Genomic DNA, 15,953 nt, shown 5'->3' with positions numbered 1-15,953 from the left:
TTGTATTTGCTTAGTAATTAGCTGTTCTACTTTCTTTACTGTGCTTTTATTACCTCTGGTGACAGCTTTTAAAGCTTCAGAACACTTCCATCTATAGCAGTCCCTCCAGAATATACTATAGAGATGGTTTGTGGGAGGTAAATTCTCTCAGCTTTTGCTTATCTGGAAATTGTTTAATCCCTCCTTCAAATTTAAATGATAATCTTGCCAAATAAAGTAATCTTGTTTTGATGCCCTTCTGCTTCATTGCATTAAATACACCATTCCACTCCTTTTTGGCCTGTAAGATTTCTGTTGAGAAGTTTGATGATAGCCTGATGGGCTTTCCTTTGTATGTGATCTTATTTCTCATTCTGGCTGCTTTTAGTAGTCTGTCCTTATCCTTGATCTTTGCCATTTTAATTAGTATATGTCTTGGTGTTGTCTTCCTTGGGTTCCTTGTGTTGGGAGTTCTGTGAATCTCCATGGCCTGGAAAACTATATCCTTCCCCAGATTGGGGACATTTTCAACAATTACTTCCTCAAAGACACTTTCTATCCTTTTTTCTTTCTCTTCTTCTTCTGGTACCCCATAATGCGAATAGTGGTCCGTTTTGATTGGTTACACAGTTCTCTCAACATTCTTTCATTCTTACAGATCCTTTTTTTTCTCTGTGCCTCCACTTCTTTGTATTCCTCTTCCCTTGTTTCTATTTCATTTATCATCTCCACTGTATGTAATCTGCTTTTAATACCCTCCATTATGCTCTTCAATACTTGGATCTCCAACCGGAATTCATTCCTGAGTTCTTGAATATCTTTCCATACCTCCATGAGCATATTAATGATTTTTAATTTGAACTCCCTTTCAGGACGATTCATGAGGTCGATGTCATCTTTCTCAGGAGTTGTATTAATAATTTTAATTTGAACCAGGTTCCTTTCTCATTTCATATTTGTATATGGTGCCCTCTAGTGTTGAGAAGTCTACTGTCTGGGGCTGCTCAGCCACTGAAGCAATGTCCGGTGTTGCAGGGGAGTGGTATTTGTGCCTAGGGGAAAGAAAGATCTCTTTCCTGCTTCTCAGCTGCTATGCCTGTCTCCACTGCCTGAAACAGTGGGCCAAGCACACAGCTATAAGCCTCTATGCTTTGCGTTTGTAGTTGCTATAGACAGATCTCCTTCTGGCTTGGCTAACACCAGGGTAGGTTTTGCCAGTTTGTGAGCCAGGTGGGGCTGCCTGGGAGAAAGGTGCAGTAGGCTGCATATTACAGAGTGTGTCCTTGGACCTGTGTAGCCAGCCAGGGAGCTGGAACACCTGGAAATCATGAAAGCTCCCAACCTGCTGGACAGAGTGCACCCGGACGATTTTGTCTACCTGTCCTTCTCCTGATCAGTAATCTTTGTGCAATCCTTGCCCCTTTAGAAGCCTTTGATGTTAGGAAGTCTCTCAGACTGCCCGCTTTTCTTTTGTCCCAGAGCAGCTGGATATGGAGCCCTTCTTTCCACAAGCTGCTGGAATCTCATTCTCTCCAGGAATTCTGCCTCCCTTAGCTTTCTAATCCCCTAATCACGAGAGTACCATGCAAGCACCATGAAATGTAGGTTTGTGCTCCCAGAGCAGATCTCCAGAGTTAGGTATTCAGCAGTCCCAGGCCTCCATTCCCTACCCCCGACTCCATTTCTCTTCCGCCAGTGAGCCGGGGTCAGGGGAAGGGCCTGGGTACCGCTGGGCAACAGCTTTGGTATGTTACCCTGTTCCGTGAAGTCTGCTCTTTTCTCCAGATGTATGCAGTCTTGCGCAGTCCTCTTTCCTGTTGCTCTTTTAGGATTAGTTGTATTAATTATATTTTCTTATTATATGCGGTTTTAGAAGATAACCTTTGTCTCACTTGTCACACCACCATCTTTAATCTCTGTCAAGCCTTTCTTTTAAAAACACTAGAAAGAGGTGACTTAGCAGCTTCTGTGATATTGCATGTTGGTATTAGGTTTTCAAGCTGATTGTACTAAAACATTTAAAAAGGAAAACGATGTTTGAGTGTGAGATTTAATCAAATTCTACTTTTTTTAGCAGTTAATGTGATACTAAATTTTTTCATGTCACTTTAAGTCAGATATTTCTGTATTCGTCTTTGAATTTAAGAGCAATCAGACTCATTTCTTTTTCTGTATTAATGGTTTTTCCCTAAAAAACAAAGTAATCATATTTGAAGTCTTAATAGTCTCTAGTACTTTATTCGGAAATATTTTTTGCGTTTTTACCCATTATTCTTATTTTCATAGATATTGAGTTTTCTGATTATGATTCTATTTCATGTGTTACTGTTTTTTTCTCTGTTTCTTCATTGGCTTCTTTATTATTTCCCTTAATACTCAGTGTTATCCAAAGTTCTGTTTTAGGCTTCTGCCCCTTTTCCTCTCAGTTACTCTTAATAAACATCAGTATGTCTTTATCCGCATGAGTTCTTAATAAAACAGGGTAATTTCACATCTTCTTCTATTTCTGTCATGTTTTTATTTAGATATGCCTCCATCTTTTAAACATGTCTTAAATTACTTATGCTTCATGGTCTTCCAAATCCCCTCTACTCATTTATTTACCACTATGGACAATGTCACTGATCTTCAGAATTTCAGTCTTTATCTGAAAATCATTATTAACTCAACATCTTATTTCTTGCTGTTAATGTCATTACCAAATAATTACTGTTATTTTCTATAGTAGTTCTGTGTTATTAGTATATGGTCATAACTAAATGATTTCCCTACATAAGTAAATATATTGATAATTAGTATTACTAAAGATGTAATTGATAGAATTGAAAATAAAGGAGGAATAGTTTGTTCCTCTTTTATCTCCTTGTAAGTATTGTTATTTTTCCCCAAGAGCTTCCATGTTATTATAAATTACCCCTCTGAGGTGCCTCAAAGAATATTAAACAATCTCCCTTTTATTTCCTTAAATTATAATATTTTACAAGTTTTTTTCTTTTTGATAGAAATGTCTTTGCCTCTGTTTTTTGTTTCAATTTTATAGTGAGTGATACAAGAATATCAGAAGTATATTTAACCATGTATTATTTAAAGTCTTTCATTATATCAATGTCATTTTTGGTCTTTTTCTGATAAACATTTTACTTGAGCAATATAATTTTTTCCATGCTTTCATTACTATATAGCTTTATTGGTGTTGAAGATCAAAAATTATTGTAATTTTTTTTCACATTTTCACTGGAGACTTTTTTTCTCCTCTGGAATTAAGAGCTGTAACTTCTTTCCCTTAGATTCTCCAGAGAACGATATTCCTATGGAGATCACCACAGTGGAACCGCAGGTTTCTGAGGCAGTATATGATTGTGTTATTTGTGGACAGAGTGGCCCCTCCTCTGAAGACCGACCTACAGGATTGGTTGTACTTCTACAAGCATCCTCAGGTAAAATCAAAGTAATTTTTTAGTGGGAACATTGAGTCAAACTATATACAGCACATTTAATAAATATCTGTATTAAACAAAAGTTCTATCTTTATCTCAGAATAACTGTAGATCTGTACAGCAATGATGGATTTAGATCTGTTTATCAAAGATTCTTAATCTGGTTTATCTCACTTTCTTGGACATGAGTGTTGGAAGAAGCCGGTAACAGAGAGATCTCTCTCTATGTTACATAATCTTTCTCCTTTAAGTTTGATGGTGTATTATCAATGGTATGTGGCCAATAACTTAGTTCAATTTTCTAGGCAATTCTTCTAAAATCTGGAAATTTAAACTCAGATATATTGTCAATTGAAATATTTTAATTATATAAGACACAGTCAGGTAACTTTTCCCTTATTTCTTAAGCTGACTGAAGCAGTCATTCTTGAAACAGCCTGCTGCTTGATGTTTGCCAATCCATAGTTTAAAAAAGGTTTTTTTTTTTTTTAGTTGGAAGGATTTGTCTAAATGCTCTTTGGTCCTCTCTCGTACTGAAGCATTTTGAGGTGGTGATAACTGTCACACACTCTACTGCCAGTGAATCCAGTCTTTTTTCAATAGGCAAATGTGTGAAGAAGAGAAATAATATTCTTAACATGTTTCTCCAGAGCATTTTCTCCTACAGTGGTCATTCTGAATTAGTGTTGTAAAGGAGAAAGAGGCATGAGGCTTCCCGGAGCTCAGACACAGGTGCTGCCTGACCTGACATGGCCAGGTCTGGTGCTATCTTAGATGCAGAGACGACACTGGCTTCAGAGGATTGTCATGTTGGCTAAGTGATAAGACATAGACAACAGGGTCTGATATGGTGCTTGATAAGCTAGTTCCTCCTCTTGCTACTCTTGTTACATAAAAATGAAATTCATCTGGGAATCCCAGTTAAATAGGGCATTGGAGTATGGCTGTCAAGACCAGAATGTTGACAAAAATGAAATATGTGGGGATGTTGACGAGCTTCGTAGTTAACTTCTCCTTTCTTTTACTGTGAGGAAACCAGTTTATTAGATTATTGCTACTTGATTTTGCATTACTTCTTCACCAAATATTTTATAATCATCAACTTAATGTTTTGTTTTATTCATTCATTCATTCATTTCACAAGTGTTTATTGAGTACCTCAGTCCCAGTCACTATTCTAATGAGAAATAAAACACAAGCCCTGCCCTGAGGAAGCTTACATTCTTGTTTTAATTTTTTTAAGTTGCTTTGACTTGTTACTTCATTGGATCCCTTTTAAACAATTTTGTACACCAGCTAAACTAATTAATATTGGATAATCCACTATACCACAGCTCTTTTATCTTTCAAAAATAGAAGGAAAAGAATAAGAAATTGACATTAAAAAGTATCAGGAATGGTGGCAGGTGAAATCTTTGGCCGTTTTCTTCCTTTCCTTTCTGAACCTAATCCACACACCTTTTACCCCCTCTTTTTCCCTACCTCTGGCTCCTTCCGTTATTTTGATTGCTCTCTTCTCTTTTTCTTTTGTCTTTTTTACATTTGAACATGGAAAATTTTAGCCATATACTAAAGTAAAGAGACTAGTAAAATAAATCTCCATGTCCTGTCAATCTTTAACAGTGATTGATTTGTGACCAATCTTATTTCATTTATTCCCACTCCCTAGAATTGTTTTGAAGCAGATTATAGACATTTCATCTAAATATTTCACTGTTTCCATTAAAAGAAAGAACTGGTTTTTTAAACATAACCACAGTCACTCCTAATTAAATTAGTTCCTTACTATCATCAAATATCTATATAGTCAGTGTTCAGATTCCCCAGTTGTTTCTTATTTGTTTTGGTTAATTGATTAGTTTATAGTTGTTAGGTACTCTTGTAGTCTTCTAATTAATAGGTCCCTTTTTGTATCTTCCCTGTACCTGCCTCCCCACAGGGAGGGGTTGATGGGAGGTGGGGACCCTTCCCCTCCCACCATGCATCTTACTTTTTTAAAGAAATTGCATTGTTGAAGAACATTTTGGGTTTTGCTGAATGTATTCCCATGATGTTTAACAAGTTCCTCTGTCCTGTTTCCTCTCTGTTTGTGGTATTAGCAGCAAGTGATGATTATTGCCTAGATCTGTTAGTTTATCACAATCACAAAATGATCACAAATCACTTTCATGTTTTCTTTGTATGTTAGCTGAAATACTTCTATAAAAGAAATTTCACCTCATCACCTTTTTGATTACTCTGAGGTATAGATTATACACAAAAGACAGAATAAATACTGGTTTTTCCTTTTGTTGTGCTCAAAATACTGAGGTGATGGTTCTTTAGAACTTTCCAAAACTAATTAATTAGTACTTTTTATATCATTATGAACTCTGTTGCCATTAATTTCTTGTTGATGTTCACATTCTTCCCATCTTTGTTCAGTGAGAGCCTCTTCAAGTTACCTCCTGCATCCTTTTGACAGAACCTTGTAGTAGGACTTTACATTTTCTGCCATATTTGTCTTTTACATGTCCCACTCTAAAGTTAGCCATTTATCTAAGAAGCCCTAGTTTCACTTAGTAGGAAATGCTATTTAGAGACTACAGTCTGGGTATATTAGGTGTGTTTATTGCCCTAGACCTTTTTTATGTCCACAGTTTCTCTCTTGGCCTGTTCTTGAAACCATGGATCAAAGAAAAGTTCCCTGCTTTCACCCCTTAGTCTAATGTTTGACTTGTGTAGAATTACAGACTTTTGGTTAGGAATGCTTCAAAACACTGCTTGAATTAAGGTCCTTTCTAGCAGTTCTGTAAAATTCTGAAGATAATGATTTACATGCTGTTTCACTATTATGTAGAATGCCTGTTGTAAATATTACTGACTTTGGGAGCTTCAGTTCTCTATAGGAGAAGAATACAGTACTGTGTAATCTCTTCCGATCCAGTACTCCCCACAATTTTGCCAAGCTAAGCTTAAGACAGTCCAAAGTTAAAGTCAATGTTTTTATCTTCATAGTGCATTAACAATATTAATAAGAAGGAACTAAATCTGGAAAGAACTGCAGATCAAGGTTTTTAAGTCTAGTGTTAATGTTCTTATTTGTAAAAAAAAAAATTTCAGGCATTCAGATGAAAACTAAGGACAGGGAGGGAAGATGGAGCTATAAAGGAGCCAAGTTTTTTATGCTGTTGACACTAAGTTAATATTAATTCAAATTTGAATGTTAGAAAGTGAAGATATTGTCATTCTTAGAGTAACCACTTAAGAAAAAAAATGACAAAGAAAAGAAATGAGAAGGAAATCAAAATGGTACACTAGGACATTCAGTTAATCACAAAAGAAGGCAGTAATGGACAAATTGAGGAACATATAGAAAATAAATAGCAAAATGACTCAATTAAGACCTTCCAAATCAATAATTACCTGAAATACAAATGCATTAAACTCTCCAATTAAAAGGCAGAGATTGGCAGAATTAAAAAATATGATTGTGCTGTCTATATGTATATTTAGAGCAAAAGACACAAGTAGGTTGAAAGTGAAAGGATAAAAAAAGATATTCTATGCAAATAGTAACCAAAACAGTCCAATAGTTATGCTGATATTAGACACAATAGATTTTAAGTAAAAAGTTTTTACAAGAGATAAAAATGACATTATATACTGATAAGTGGGTCAATCTGTCAAAAGGATAAAACAGTTAAAACATATACACACCAAATGGTAGAGACCCAAAACATACGAAGCAAAAATCAATAGCATTACAGGGAGAAATAGTTCTACAGTAATAGTTGTAGACTTCAGTGTTCCACTTTCAATAATGGATAGAACAATAGACAGAAGATCAAAAAAAGAAAACACTTGAGCAACACCAATAAGTGATTAGATCTAACAAACTTACATAGAACATTCTATCTAGCGATAGTAGAATTCTCATTTTTCTCAGTTACACAAGGAACATTCTCCAAGATGGAAGTATGTAAAGTCACAAAACAAGTCTCAAAATGTTTAAAAAGATTGGAATCATTTGAAGTATCTATTCCAACCACAGTGGAATGAAACTAGAAATCAATAACAGAAGGAAAACTGGAAAATTCGTACATATGTGGAAATTAAATAACACATTCTTAAGCAAATAATGGGCCAAAGAAGAAATTACAAGTGAAATTAGTGGATACTTTGAAGTAAATGAAAATGAAAACAAAACATACCCAAATCTGTGGGATGCAATGGAAACAGTGCACACAGGTAAATTTATAGCTGTAAATGCTTACATTAAAAAAGATCCTAAGTCTTTAATCTAACTTTGCCATTTAAGGAACTAGAAAAAGAAGAGACAGCCAAATCTAAAGCTAGCAGAGAAAAAAAATAATAAAGATTAGAGCAGAGGTAAATGAAATAGAGAATAGGAAAACAATAGAGTCCATAAAACCAAAAGTTGGTTTCTTGAAAATATAAGAATTGATAAATTAAAATTTTTTTTAATTATTATATTATTCATATACACTCTTATGAAGGTTTCACATGAAAGAACAATGTGGTTACTACATTTACCCATATTATCAAGTCCCCACCTGTACCCCAATGCAGTCACTGTCCATCAGTATAGTAAGATGCCACAGAGTCACTATTTACCTTCTCTGTGCTGCACTGTTCTCCCTGTGATTCCCCACACCATATGTACTAAACATAATACCCCTCAATCCCCTTCTCCTTCCCTCCCCACCCACCCTACCACATCCCTCCCCTTTGGTAAACACTAGTCCCTTCTTGGGGTCTCTGAGTCTGCTGCTCTTTTGTTCCTTCAGTTTTGCTTCATTGTTATACTCCACAAATGAGGGAAATCATTTGGCACTTGTCTTTCTCCGCCTGGCTTATTTCACTGAGCATAATATCCTCAAGCTCCATGCATGTTGTTGAAATGGTAGGATTTGTTTCTTTCTTATGGCTGAATAGTATTCCGTTGTGTGTATGTACCACATCTTCTTTATTCATCTACTGATGAACACTTAGGCTGCTTCCATATCTTGGCTACTGTGAAAAGTGCTGCAATGAACATAGGGGTGCATATGTCTTTTTGAATCTGAGAAGTTGTATTCTTTGGGTAAATTCTAAGGAGTGGGATTTCTGGGTCAAATGGTATTTCTATTTTTAGTTTTTTTAGGAACCTCCATATTGCTTTCCACAATGGTTGAACTAGTTTACATTCCCACCAGCAGTATAGGAGTGTTCCCCTTTCTTCGAATCCTCACCAGCATTTGTTGTTCTTAGTTTTTTTGATGCTGGCCATCCTTACTGCTGTGAGGTGATATCTCACTGGGGCTTTAATTTGCATTTCCCTGATGATTAGTGATGTGGAGCATGTTTTCATCTGCCTTTGGTCATCTGAATTTCTTCTTTGGAGAACTGTCCCTTCATATCTCTGCCCATTTTTTAATTGGGTTATTTGCTTTGCTTTTTGGGTGTTGAGGTGTGTAAGTTCTTTATATATTTTGGATGTTAACCCCTTGTCGGATATGTCATTTACAAGTATATTCTCCCATACTGTAGGATGGCTTTTTGTTTTGTTGATGGTGTCCTTTGCCGTACAGAAACTTTTTAGTTTGATGTATTCCCGTAAGTTCATTTTTGCTTTTGTTTCCATTGCTGAAGGAGATGCGTTCAGGAAGAAGTTACTCATGATTATATTCAGGAGATGTTTGCCTGTTTTCTTCTAAGAGTTTTATGGTTTCATGACTTACATTCAGGTCTTTGATCCATTTTGGGGTACTTGGTGTATGGGGTTAAGCGATGATCCAGTTTCATTCTCTTGCATGTAGCTGTCCAGTTTTGCCAACACCAGCTGTTGAAGAGGCTGTCATTTCCCCATTGTATATCCATGGCTCCTTTATGATATATTAATTTAGCACATATTGTTGGGTTAATATCTGGACTCTATTCTGTTCCACTGGTCTATGGGTCTGTTCTTGTGCAATACCAAATGGTCTTGATTACTGTGGCTTTGTAGTAGAGCTTGAAGTCTGGGAGCATTCCCTCTACTTTATTCTTCCTTCTCATGATTGCTTTGTCTATTTGGGGTCTTCTGTGGTTGCATATGAATTTTAGAACTATTTGCTTTAGTTCGTTGAAGAATGCTGTTGGTATTTTGATAGGGATTGCACTGAATCTGTAGATTGCTTTAGGCAGGATGGCCATTTTGACAGTATTAATTCTTCCTATCCATGAGCACGGGATATGTTTCCATTTATTGGTATCTTCTTTAATTTCTCTCATGAGTGTCTTACAGTTTTCAGGGTATAGGTCTTTCACTTCCTTTGTTAAGTTTATTCCTCAGTATTTTATTCTTTTTGATGCAATCATGAATGGAATTGTTTTCCTGATATCTCTTTCTGCTAGTTCATCATGAGTATATGATAGTGCAGCAGATTTCTGTGTGTTAATTTGGGTCCTGCAACATTGCTGAATTCAGATATTTGATTTAGTAGTTTTGGGGTGGATTCTTTAGGGTTTTTTGTGGTATGTGATCTGTTCTTGAAAATGTTTCATGTTCAGTTGAAAGGAATGTGCCCTATTGCTTTTGGGTGGAGTGTTCTGTAGATGTCCGTTAGATTCATCTGTTGTAATATGTTATTCAGTGCCTCTGTCTCCTTACTTATTTTCTGTCTGGTTGATCTGTCCTTTGGAGTGAGTGATGTGTTGAAGCCTCCTAAAATGAATGCATCACTATCTGTTTCCCTCTTTAATTCTGTTAGTATTTGTTTCACATTTTTGAGTGCTTCTTTGTTAAGTGCACAGATATTTATAATGGTTATATCCTCTTGTTGGACTGACCCCTTTATCATTATCTAATGTGTTCTTTGTCTCGTTACTTTGTTTTCTGAAGTCTATTTTGTTGAATACAAGTACTTCAATGCCTGCTTTTTTCTCTGTTAGTTGCATGAAATATCTTTTTCCATAACTTCAGTTTTAGTCTGTGTATGTCTTTGGGTTTGAACTGAGTCTCTTGTAGGCATTATATAGACAGGTCTTATTTTTTGTCCCTTCAGTGTTTCTATGTCTTTTGATTGATGCCTTCAGACCATTTACATTTGGGGCGATTATCAATAGGTATGTACTTATTGCCATTGCAGGCTTTAGATTTGTGTTTACCAAAGGTTCAAGGGTAACTTTCTTTCTATTTCACAGTCTAACTTAACTCATGTAATGCTATTACAAACACAATCTAAACATTATTTTTTTTTCCCCTCCTTTTCTTCCTCCTCCATATTTAGTATATTAGGTGTCATAATCTGTACTCTTTGTCTATCCCTTGACTGACTTTGGGGTAGTTGATTTAATTTTGCATTTGTTTAGTAATTAGTTGTTCTACTTTCTCTACTATGGTTTTGTTCTGGTAACAGCTATTTAGCCTTAGGAACAGTGTGGAGATGGTTTGTGGAAGAAGGTAAATTCTCTCAATTTTTGCTTATTTGGAAATTGTTTAATCCCTTCTTCAAATTTAAATGATAATCTTTCTGAATAGAGTATTGTTGGTTCAAGACCCTTCTGTTTCATTACATTAAATATATCCTGCCACTCCCTTCTGGCCTGTAACATTTTTGTTGAGAGGTCTGATGATAGCCTGATGGGTTTACCTTTATATGTGATCTTTTTTCTCTCTCTGGCTTCTTTTAATATTCTGTCCTCATCCTTGATCTTTGCCATTTCAAATATTGTATGTCCTGGTGTTATCTTCCTTGGATCCTTTGTGTTGGGAGATCTGTGCTCTTCCATGGCCTGTGTGACTTTCCTTCCCCAGATTAGGGATGTTTTCAATAATAATTTATTCAGAGACCCTCTTTATCCCTTTTCCTCTCTCTTCTTCTGGTATCCTTATAATGTGAATATTGTTCCTTTTGGATTGGTCACATGGCTCTCTTAATATTCTTTCATTCCTAGAAATTGTTTTTTTCTCTCTCTGCCTCAGCTTCTTTGTGTTCCTGTTCTGTAATTTGTATTCCATTTTGTCTCCTGTCACTCTTCTAATCTGCTTTTAAATCCTTCCATTGTACGTTTCAGTTCAGCTATTGTATTTTTCAAAGTCTCTATGTCTGTCTTGAATTGTCCCTGAGATCTTGAATATGTTTTTGTAGCTCTGTGAGCATGTTTATGATTTTTACTTTGAAATCTTTATTGAGAAGATTGGTTATCTTGGTTTTGCTCTCTTCTCTGGTGTATTAGGGATTTTAGATTGAGCAAGGTTCTTTTGACATTTTATTCCTACTTGAATCCTATGGAATGATGACTTTGTGTAATTCACTCCCTCTAGTGACCAGGGTCTTTACTCTCTGGGGTGTTCACATTGGTTGCAGGCGTGTGGCGCTGGTGCCTGCTGGGATGATGGAGCTCTTCCCTGATTCACGGCACAGTGTCTGCCTGAACTTCCAGGGCCAGTTGGTCAAGCATGCAGGTAGCAGCCTCTGCATTACACCCCTTTAGCCGCTGTATTGGGTGCTGCCCTCCTGCTGACCCGGCGCCATGGCGGGGGTAGCAGGTTTGTGAACAGATGCCAGCTAGGAGGAAGGAGTGGCAAGCTGCTTGTGGTGGGGGGCTTCAAGGCTGCATTGTCAGCGAGGGGGATGGAGCTCCTGAAACTCCTGAAAGTTACCATCTTGATGGGCTGAGTGTGCTGGGACGATTTTGTCTACCTAGCCTTCCTCCTTAGCAGCAAGCTCTGTGTAATCCTTGCCCCTTTAGCAGCCCTCTCGCTGCTGGAAAGTTTCAATGCATCTGCCTTTCTCTTGTCCTGTAGTGGCTGCTTTTGGGTACTTGTTCTATATAAGTGGCTGGAATCTCAGTCTGCCAAAGTGTTCCGTCTGTCCCTGCTTTCCAACCCCTTTAATTTCCAGAGCACCATGCAATGTGGGTTCGTGGTCCTAGAGCAGATCTTCAGGGCTGAGTATTTAGCAGTCCTGGGCTTCTACTCCCTTCCTCCTCCGTTTCTGGTCCTCCTGCCTGTGTGCTGGGTTTGGGGAGAGGCCTTGGGTTCCGCCCGATTGTGGCTTTGCTATTTACCCGTTTCCTTGAGGTCTTCTGTTTTCCCCAGATGTAATGTCTGTTGCTGTTTTTTTCTGATCACTCTTTCAAGATTAGTTGCATTTGCTGTGTTTTCATGATATATGTGGTTTTGGAGTTTATTTCTACTTCACTTCTCACGCTACCATCTTTCCTGCTCTCCTCAAGGATATTCTTTTTATAACCACTGAATACCATTATCCTACCCAAGAAATCTAATAATATCATCTATTTTTATATTTAAATTCTCCCAGTTGTCCTAATAATTTTTTTTGTAGCAGATTTTTTTTTCTTGGTCCAAAAGCCAAGAAAATAATCATACATTGCATTTGCTTGTCATTTCCTTAGTCCCCTTTAATCTAAAACAGTTTTTGCTACCGCTTCTTAAAAAAATTCCAGAGTCCAGTTCTGTAGAGTGTCTCATTTTCTGGATTTTTGTGGTTATTTCCTTATCATTGGATTCAAGTTTAAATGCCATTACAAATTTTGGTAATGGCATTGTATAGATGATGTTCCTTCCCATTTTGTCATATCAGGAGGCTCATAGTGTCAGTTTGTCCTATTGTTGGTGATGCCAACCAAGTCTGATTACTTGGTTAAGGTGATAGGTAATCTATATGATGATCCTCTATATTTTGACTCTAATAATTTATCCTTGCCTCCTTTTACTTGGAATCCTTGCCTGAATTAGTGAATATGTTATCTGTTATTATCATTATTTTTAATGCTCAAATTTTCTCAAATTTGGCCAATTGAAATTGCTTTAGTGTCCTGACCACTCCATGTTTGAATACTTCCTTGCTCTTTATTACACATAATTACAGGTCACCTTGTGCTTTTCCCCAGCCCTGTACTCAGCTTTTTCTCCAAGGATCACTGTTTTCTGTTAGTGAGAAGTAATATATTTAGGAAGGAAGTTTATTGATACTGGAGAGTCATAACTTCTAGATTTTTTCAGTGGACAGATTTTGGAAACCATCGTCAGTCACTCCATCCATCCATCCATCCATCCATTCATCCATCCACAGAGTTCATACTGATATTTTAGTGTTATTTTTAAAAAATTGGTATATTTGAAGCTTTATTTACTGTATAGAAGAAAACTAGAATACCACTTTAGGTCTTTAAAAATATTATAATAGTGGAAAAAATTAAAGTAGCTGGAGGTAAATAACAGCTTTTATTGGTGAATCAGGTATATAAGTTTGTTATTTAGTGAGCTCTTCTCTCTGTTGTTAATGTAGTTTTGGGGCAGTGCCGTGACAACATTGAGCCAAAAAAGCTGCCTGTCACTGAAGAGGAGCAGATTTACCCTTGGGACACATGTGCAGCTGTTCATGACGTGAGGCTTTCGTTATTACAGCGTTATTTTAAGGATGTAAGTACTCTTTTTTTCACATGTGTTTTTTTTTCTGCAAAATTGATGGTTATTTCTCTCTAGAGCATTATTCTATATTTTTTCTTCTACAAAATGTCATTCTAATTTGGAATCTAGACATTTGTTAGAAAAAAACTTAATGTGTGGATTGTAAGGAAATAGAAATCTTTAAAAAGTAAAAGAAATGGATTGTAAACAATAAATAAAAATTTCAGGTTATAGATGTTATACCTTTGTTTTAAATGTTATTTATTATGAGGCATACAAATTCAGTTCAATGGAATGTAAATATTTATAAAAGCTTTTGATATGCAAATATTTTATAAAGATTTTTGCCTTCTTTTACTTTTATTTAAAGGTACACAGTGTACTCTCATTATGATACTTCTGAAATGTAAAGTAGGGTCATATTTAATTCATGCTTTTCTGGTTTCTTATTGTGAGCTTGTTTTTTTTTTTTTGCAGCTCTTTGCACCTAGGCGCTCTAGCACTCAGGTGTCCTAAACCTCAGAAGATCAACTTTATTTAGTAGCAATAGCATTGTTAACTTCTTTGTAAAATTTCTATACCACCTCTAGTGTTTCCTGAGTAGATTATCAAATGAAGTGTTCTTTCACCTGTTTTTTTTTTGGATCTACTGTGTTTTGAATTAAGTAAACATACAATAATAACTTTAAAATGCTTAAAATACAAAGTGCAACATTATTTTTGGTTAGCTAATGAGATTCTTGCTCGTAATACATTATATTTAATTATAAGAAACTAGTAGTTTAGGTGGAAGAAAGATTACTTAGTCAGATAAACAGGAATTGGCCTAGTGATGTTAACAGAGTAGTATGGTTCAGTTAGGTGGACAGAGGAGAAAAATTTTGGTGGATTCTTGAGGAGATGATGTCTCTAGTTACAGAGGTGTTGTATAGAGTATAAAGAGTCCCAGATCAGAAAAAGTGGGTTGTCATTCTGATTCTTCCATTTCTTAGCAATATGAGCTTGGCTATATAAACACTCAAATTTCCTTATCTGTAAAATAGGGCATATCGTGGTCTTTGATGCAGTAACCCACCAGGATAGAAATTTCTTTAGATCATTTTATACATAATAAAGGTCAGTGTAAATGTAAAGTGTTGTTTTTAATATTCAAGGTAGCCCATTTAGGAGGGCTCAGGTTAGGCTTTATAATGCAGTTTGGGTTAGGTAATGAGGATTATGCTTCCACATATTTTCAGAAGCTTTTAAATGAAATTTTCATTATTTTGAAAAAGGATGCCTTTCATACATTGGTTGCAGGTTGAGTTCATTCTCCTGAGTCCTTGTCCCCACTTGCAGTAAGAATTGAAAGGCAGAGATACAGCAGCAAAGCAGAGGGCAGGTTTTATTTGAATATACTCCAATGGAGGAGGAGGCCAGAGTCAAGGCAGATAAAGGCCTCGATTTGTTAGGTGGGAGGCTTGTCTATTGAATTCTGGTTAGTTGCCACCTGTTTGACTGGCAAGGTGGGATTATTTGATTTATAGGTCCTTGTATATAGTCACCCCTCTCAGAGAGCATTTTTAGTCTGTTGTGATCTGGTTGGGGAGGGGAAGAGGTTATCTCCCTGCAAAGCCTTTGCTGTCTCCACATGGGACCGCCCCCTCCCTGGGCAGAGTTTGGGTGGCTTCTTCTTTGAACCTTATCTTCCCCTATTCTGGCTGCTCGTGACTGTCTTTCTACCTAACATTCCTAACACTTTTTTCTTGATTATTCCTTTGAAGTTTTGAAAGCTTATATATATTATTTTATTATTCAGACACTAACAGATATCTTCATTTTAAAGATAATTGTACAGTTGTGCTAAGTTCTGCTTTTGCAGAAATTTACTACAATCTTCATTTAGATTTTAGATTCCTGCCACAACCTTAGTTTTAATTTTATCATTTCAAATCACTTTAGAGTAAATGAGTAAAAATGAATCCTAAAGCCAAATAGAAAGAAAAATAACTTGATTCAATCAAAATATGATCCAGACCTAGGAGTAAAATAATTTTGAGGGAAGGAGTGATCTAATAATGGAGAGAAAAAGTAGTATCCTTTTTTGCTTCAAGGATAGTTACTCATTTTTAGAAAAAAATCATTTTTGTAAAAAG

General features: G+C 36.2%; 1 protein-coding gene across 1 annotated transcript in view; it reads left to right on the top strand.

Moving 5' to 3' along the window:
• Positions 1-15,953, top strand: part of UBR3 (ubiquitin protein ligase E3 component n-recognin 3) — a 336,759-nt gene that overhangs the window by 206,429 nt on the left and 114,377 nt on the right. Inside the window, exons 25-26 of the mRNA XM_073218714.1 lie at positions 3,267-3,416; positions 13,697-13,830. Coding sequence (XP_073074815.1) covers positions 3,267-3,416; positions 13,697-13,830 — 284 coding nt within the window. The remainder of the gene's footprint in view (positions 1-3,266; positions 3,417-13,696; positions 13,831-15,953) is intronic.

Source organism: Manis javanica, chromosome 12, assembly GCF_040802235.1.
Source record: "Manis javanica isolate MJ-LG chromosome 12, MJ_LKY, whole genome shotgun sequence".
Classification (NCBI taxonomy): Eukaryota; Metazoa; Chordata; class Mammalia; order Pholidota; family Manidae; genus Manis; species Manis javanica.
The sequence above is the reverse complement of the archived record's forward strand: the minus strand, read 5'-3'. Positions and strand labels throughout refer to the sequence as shown.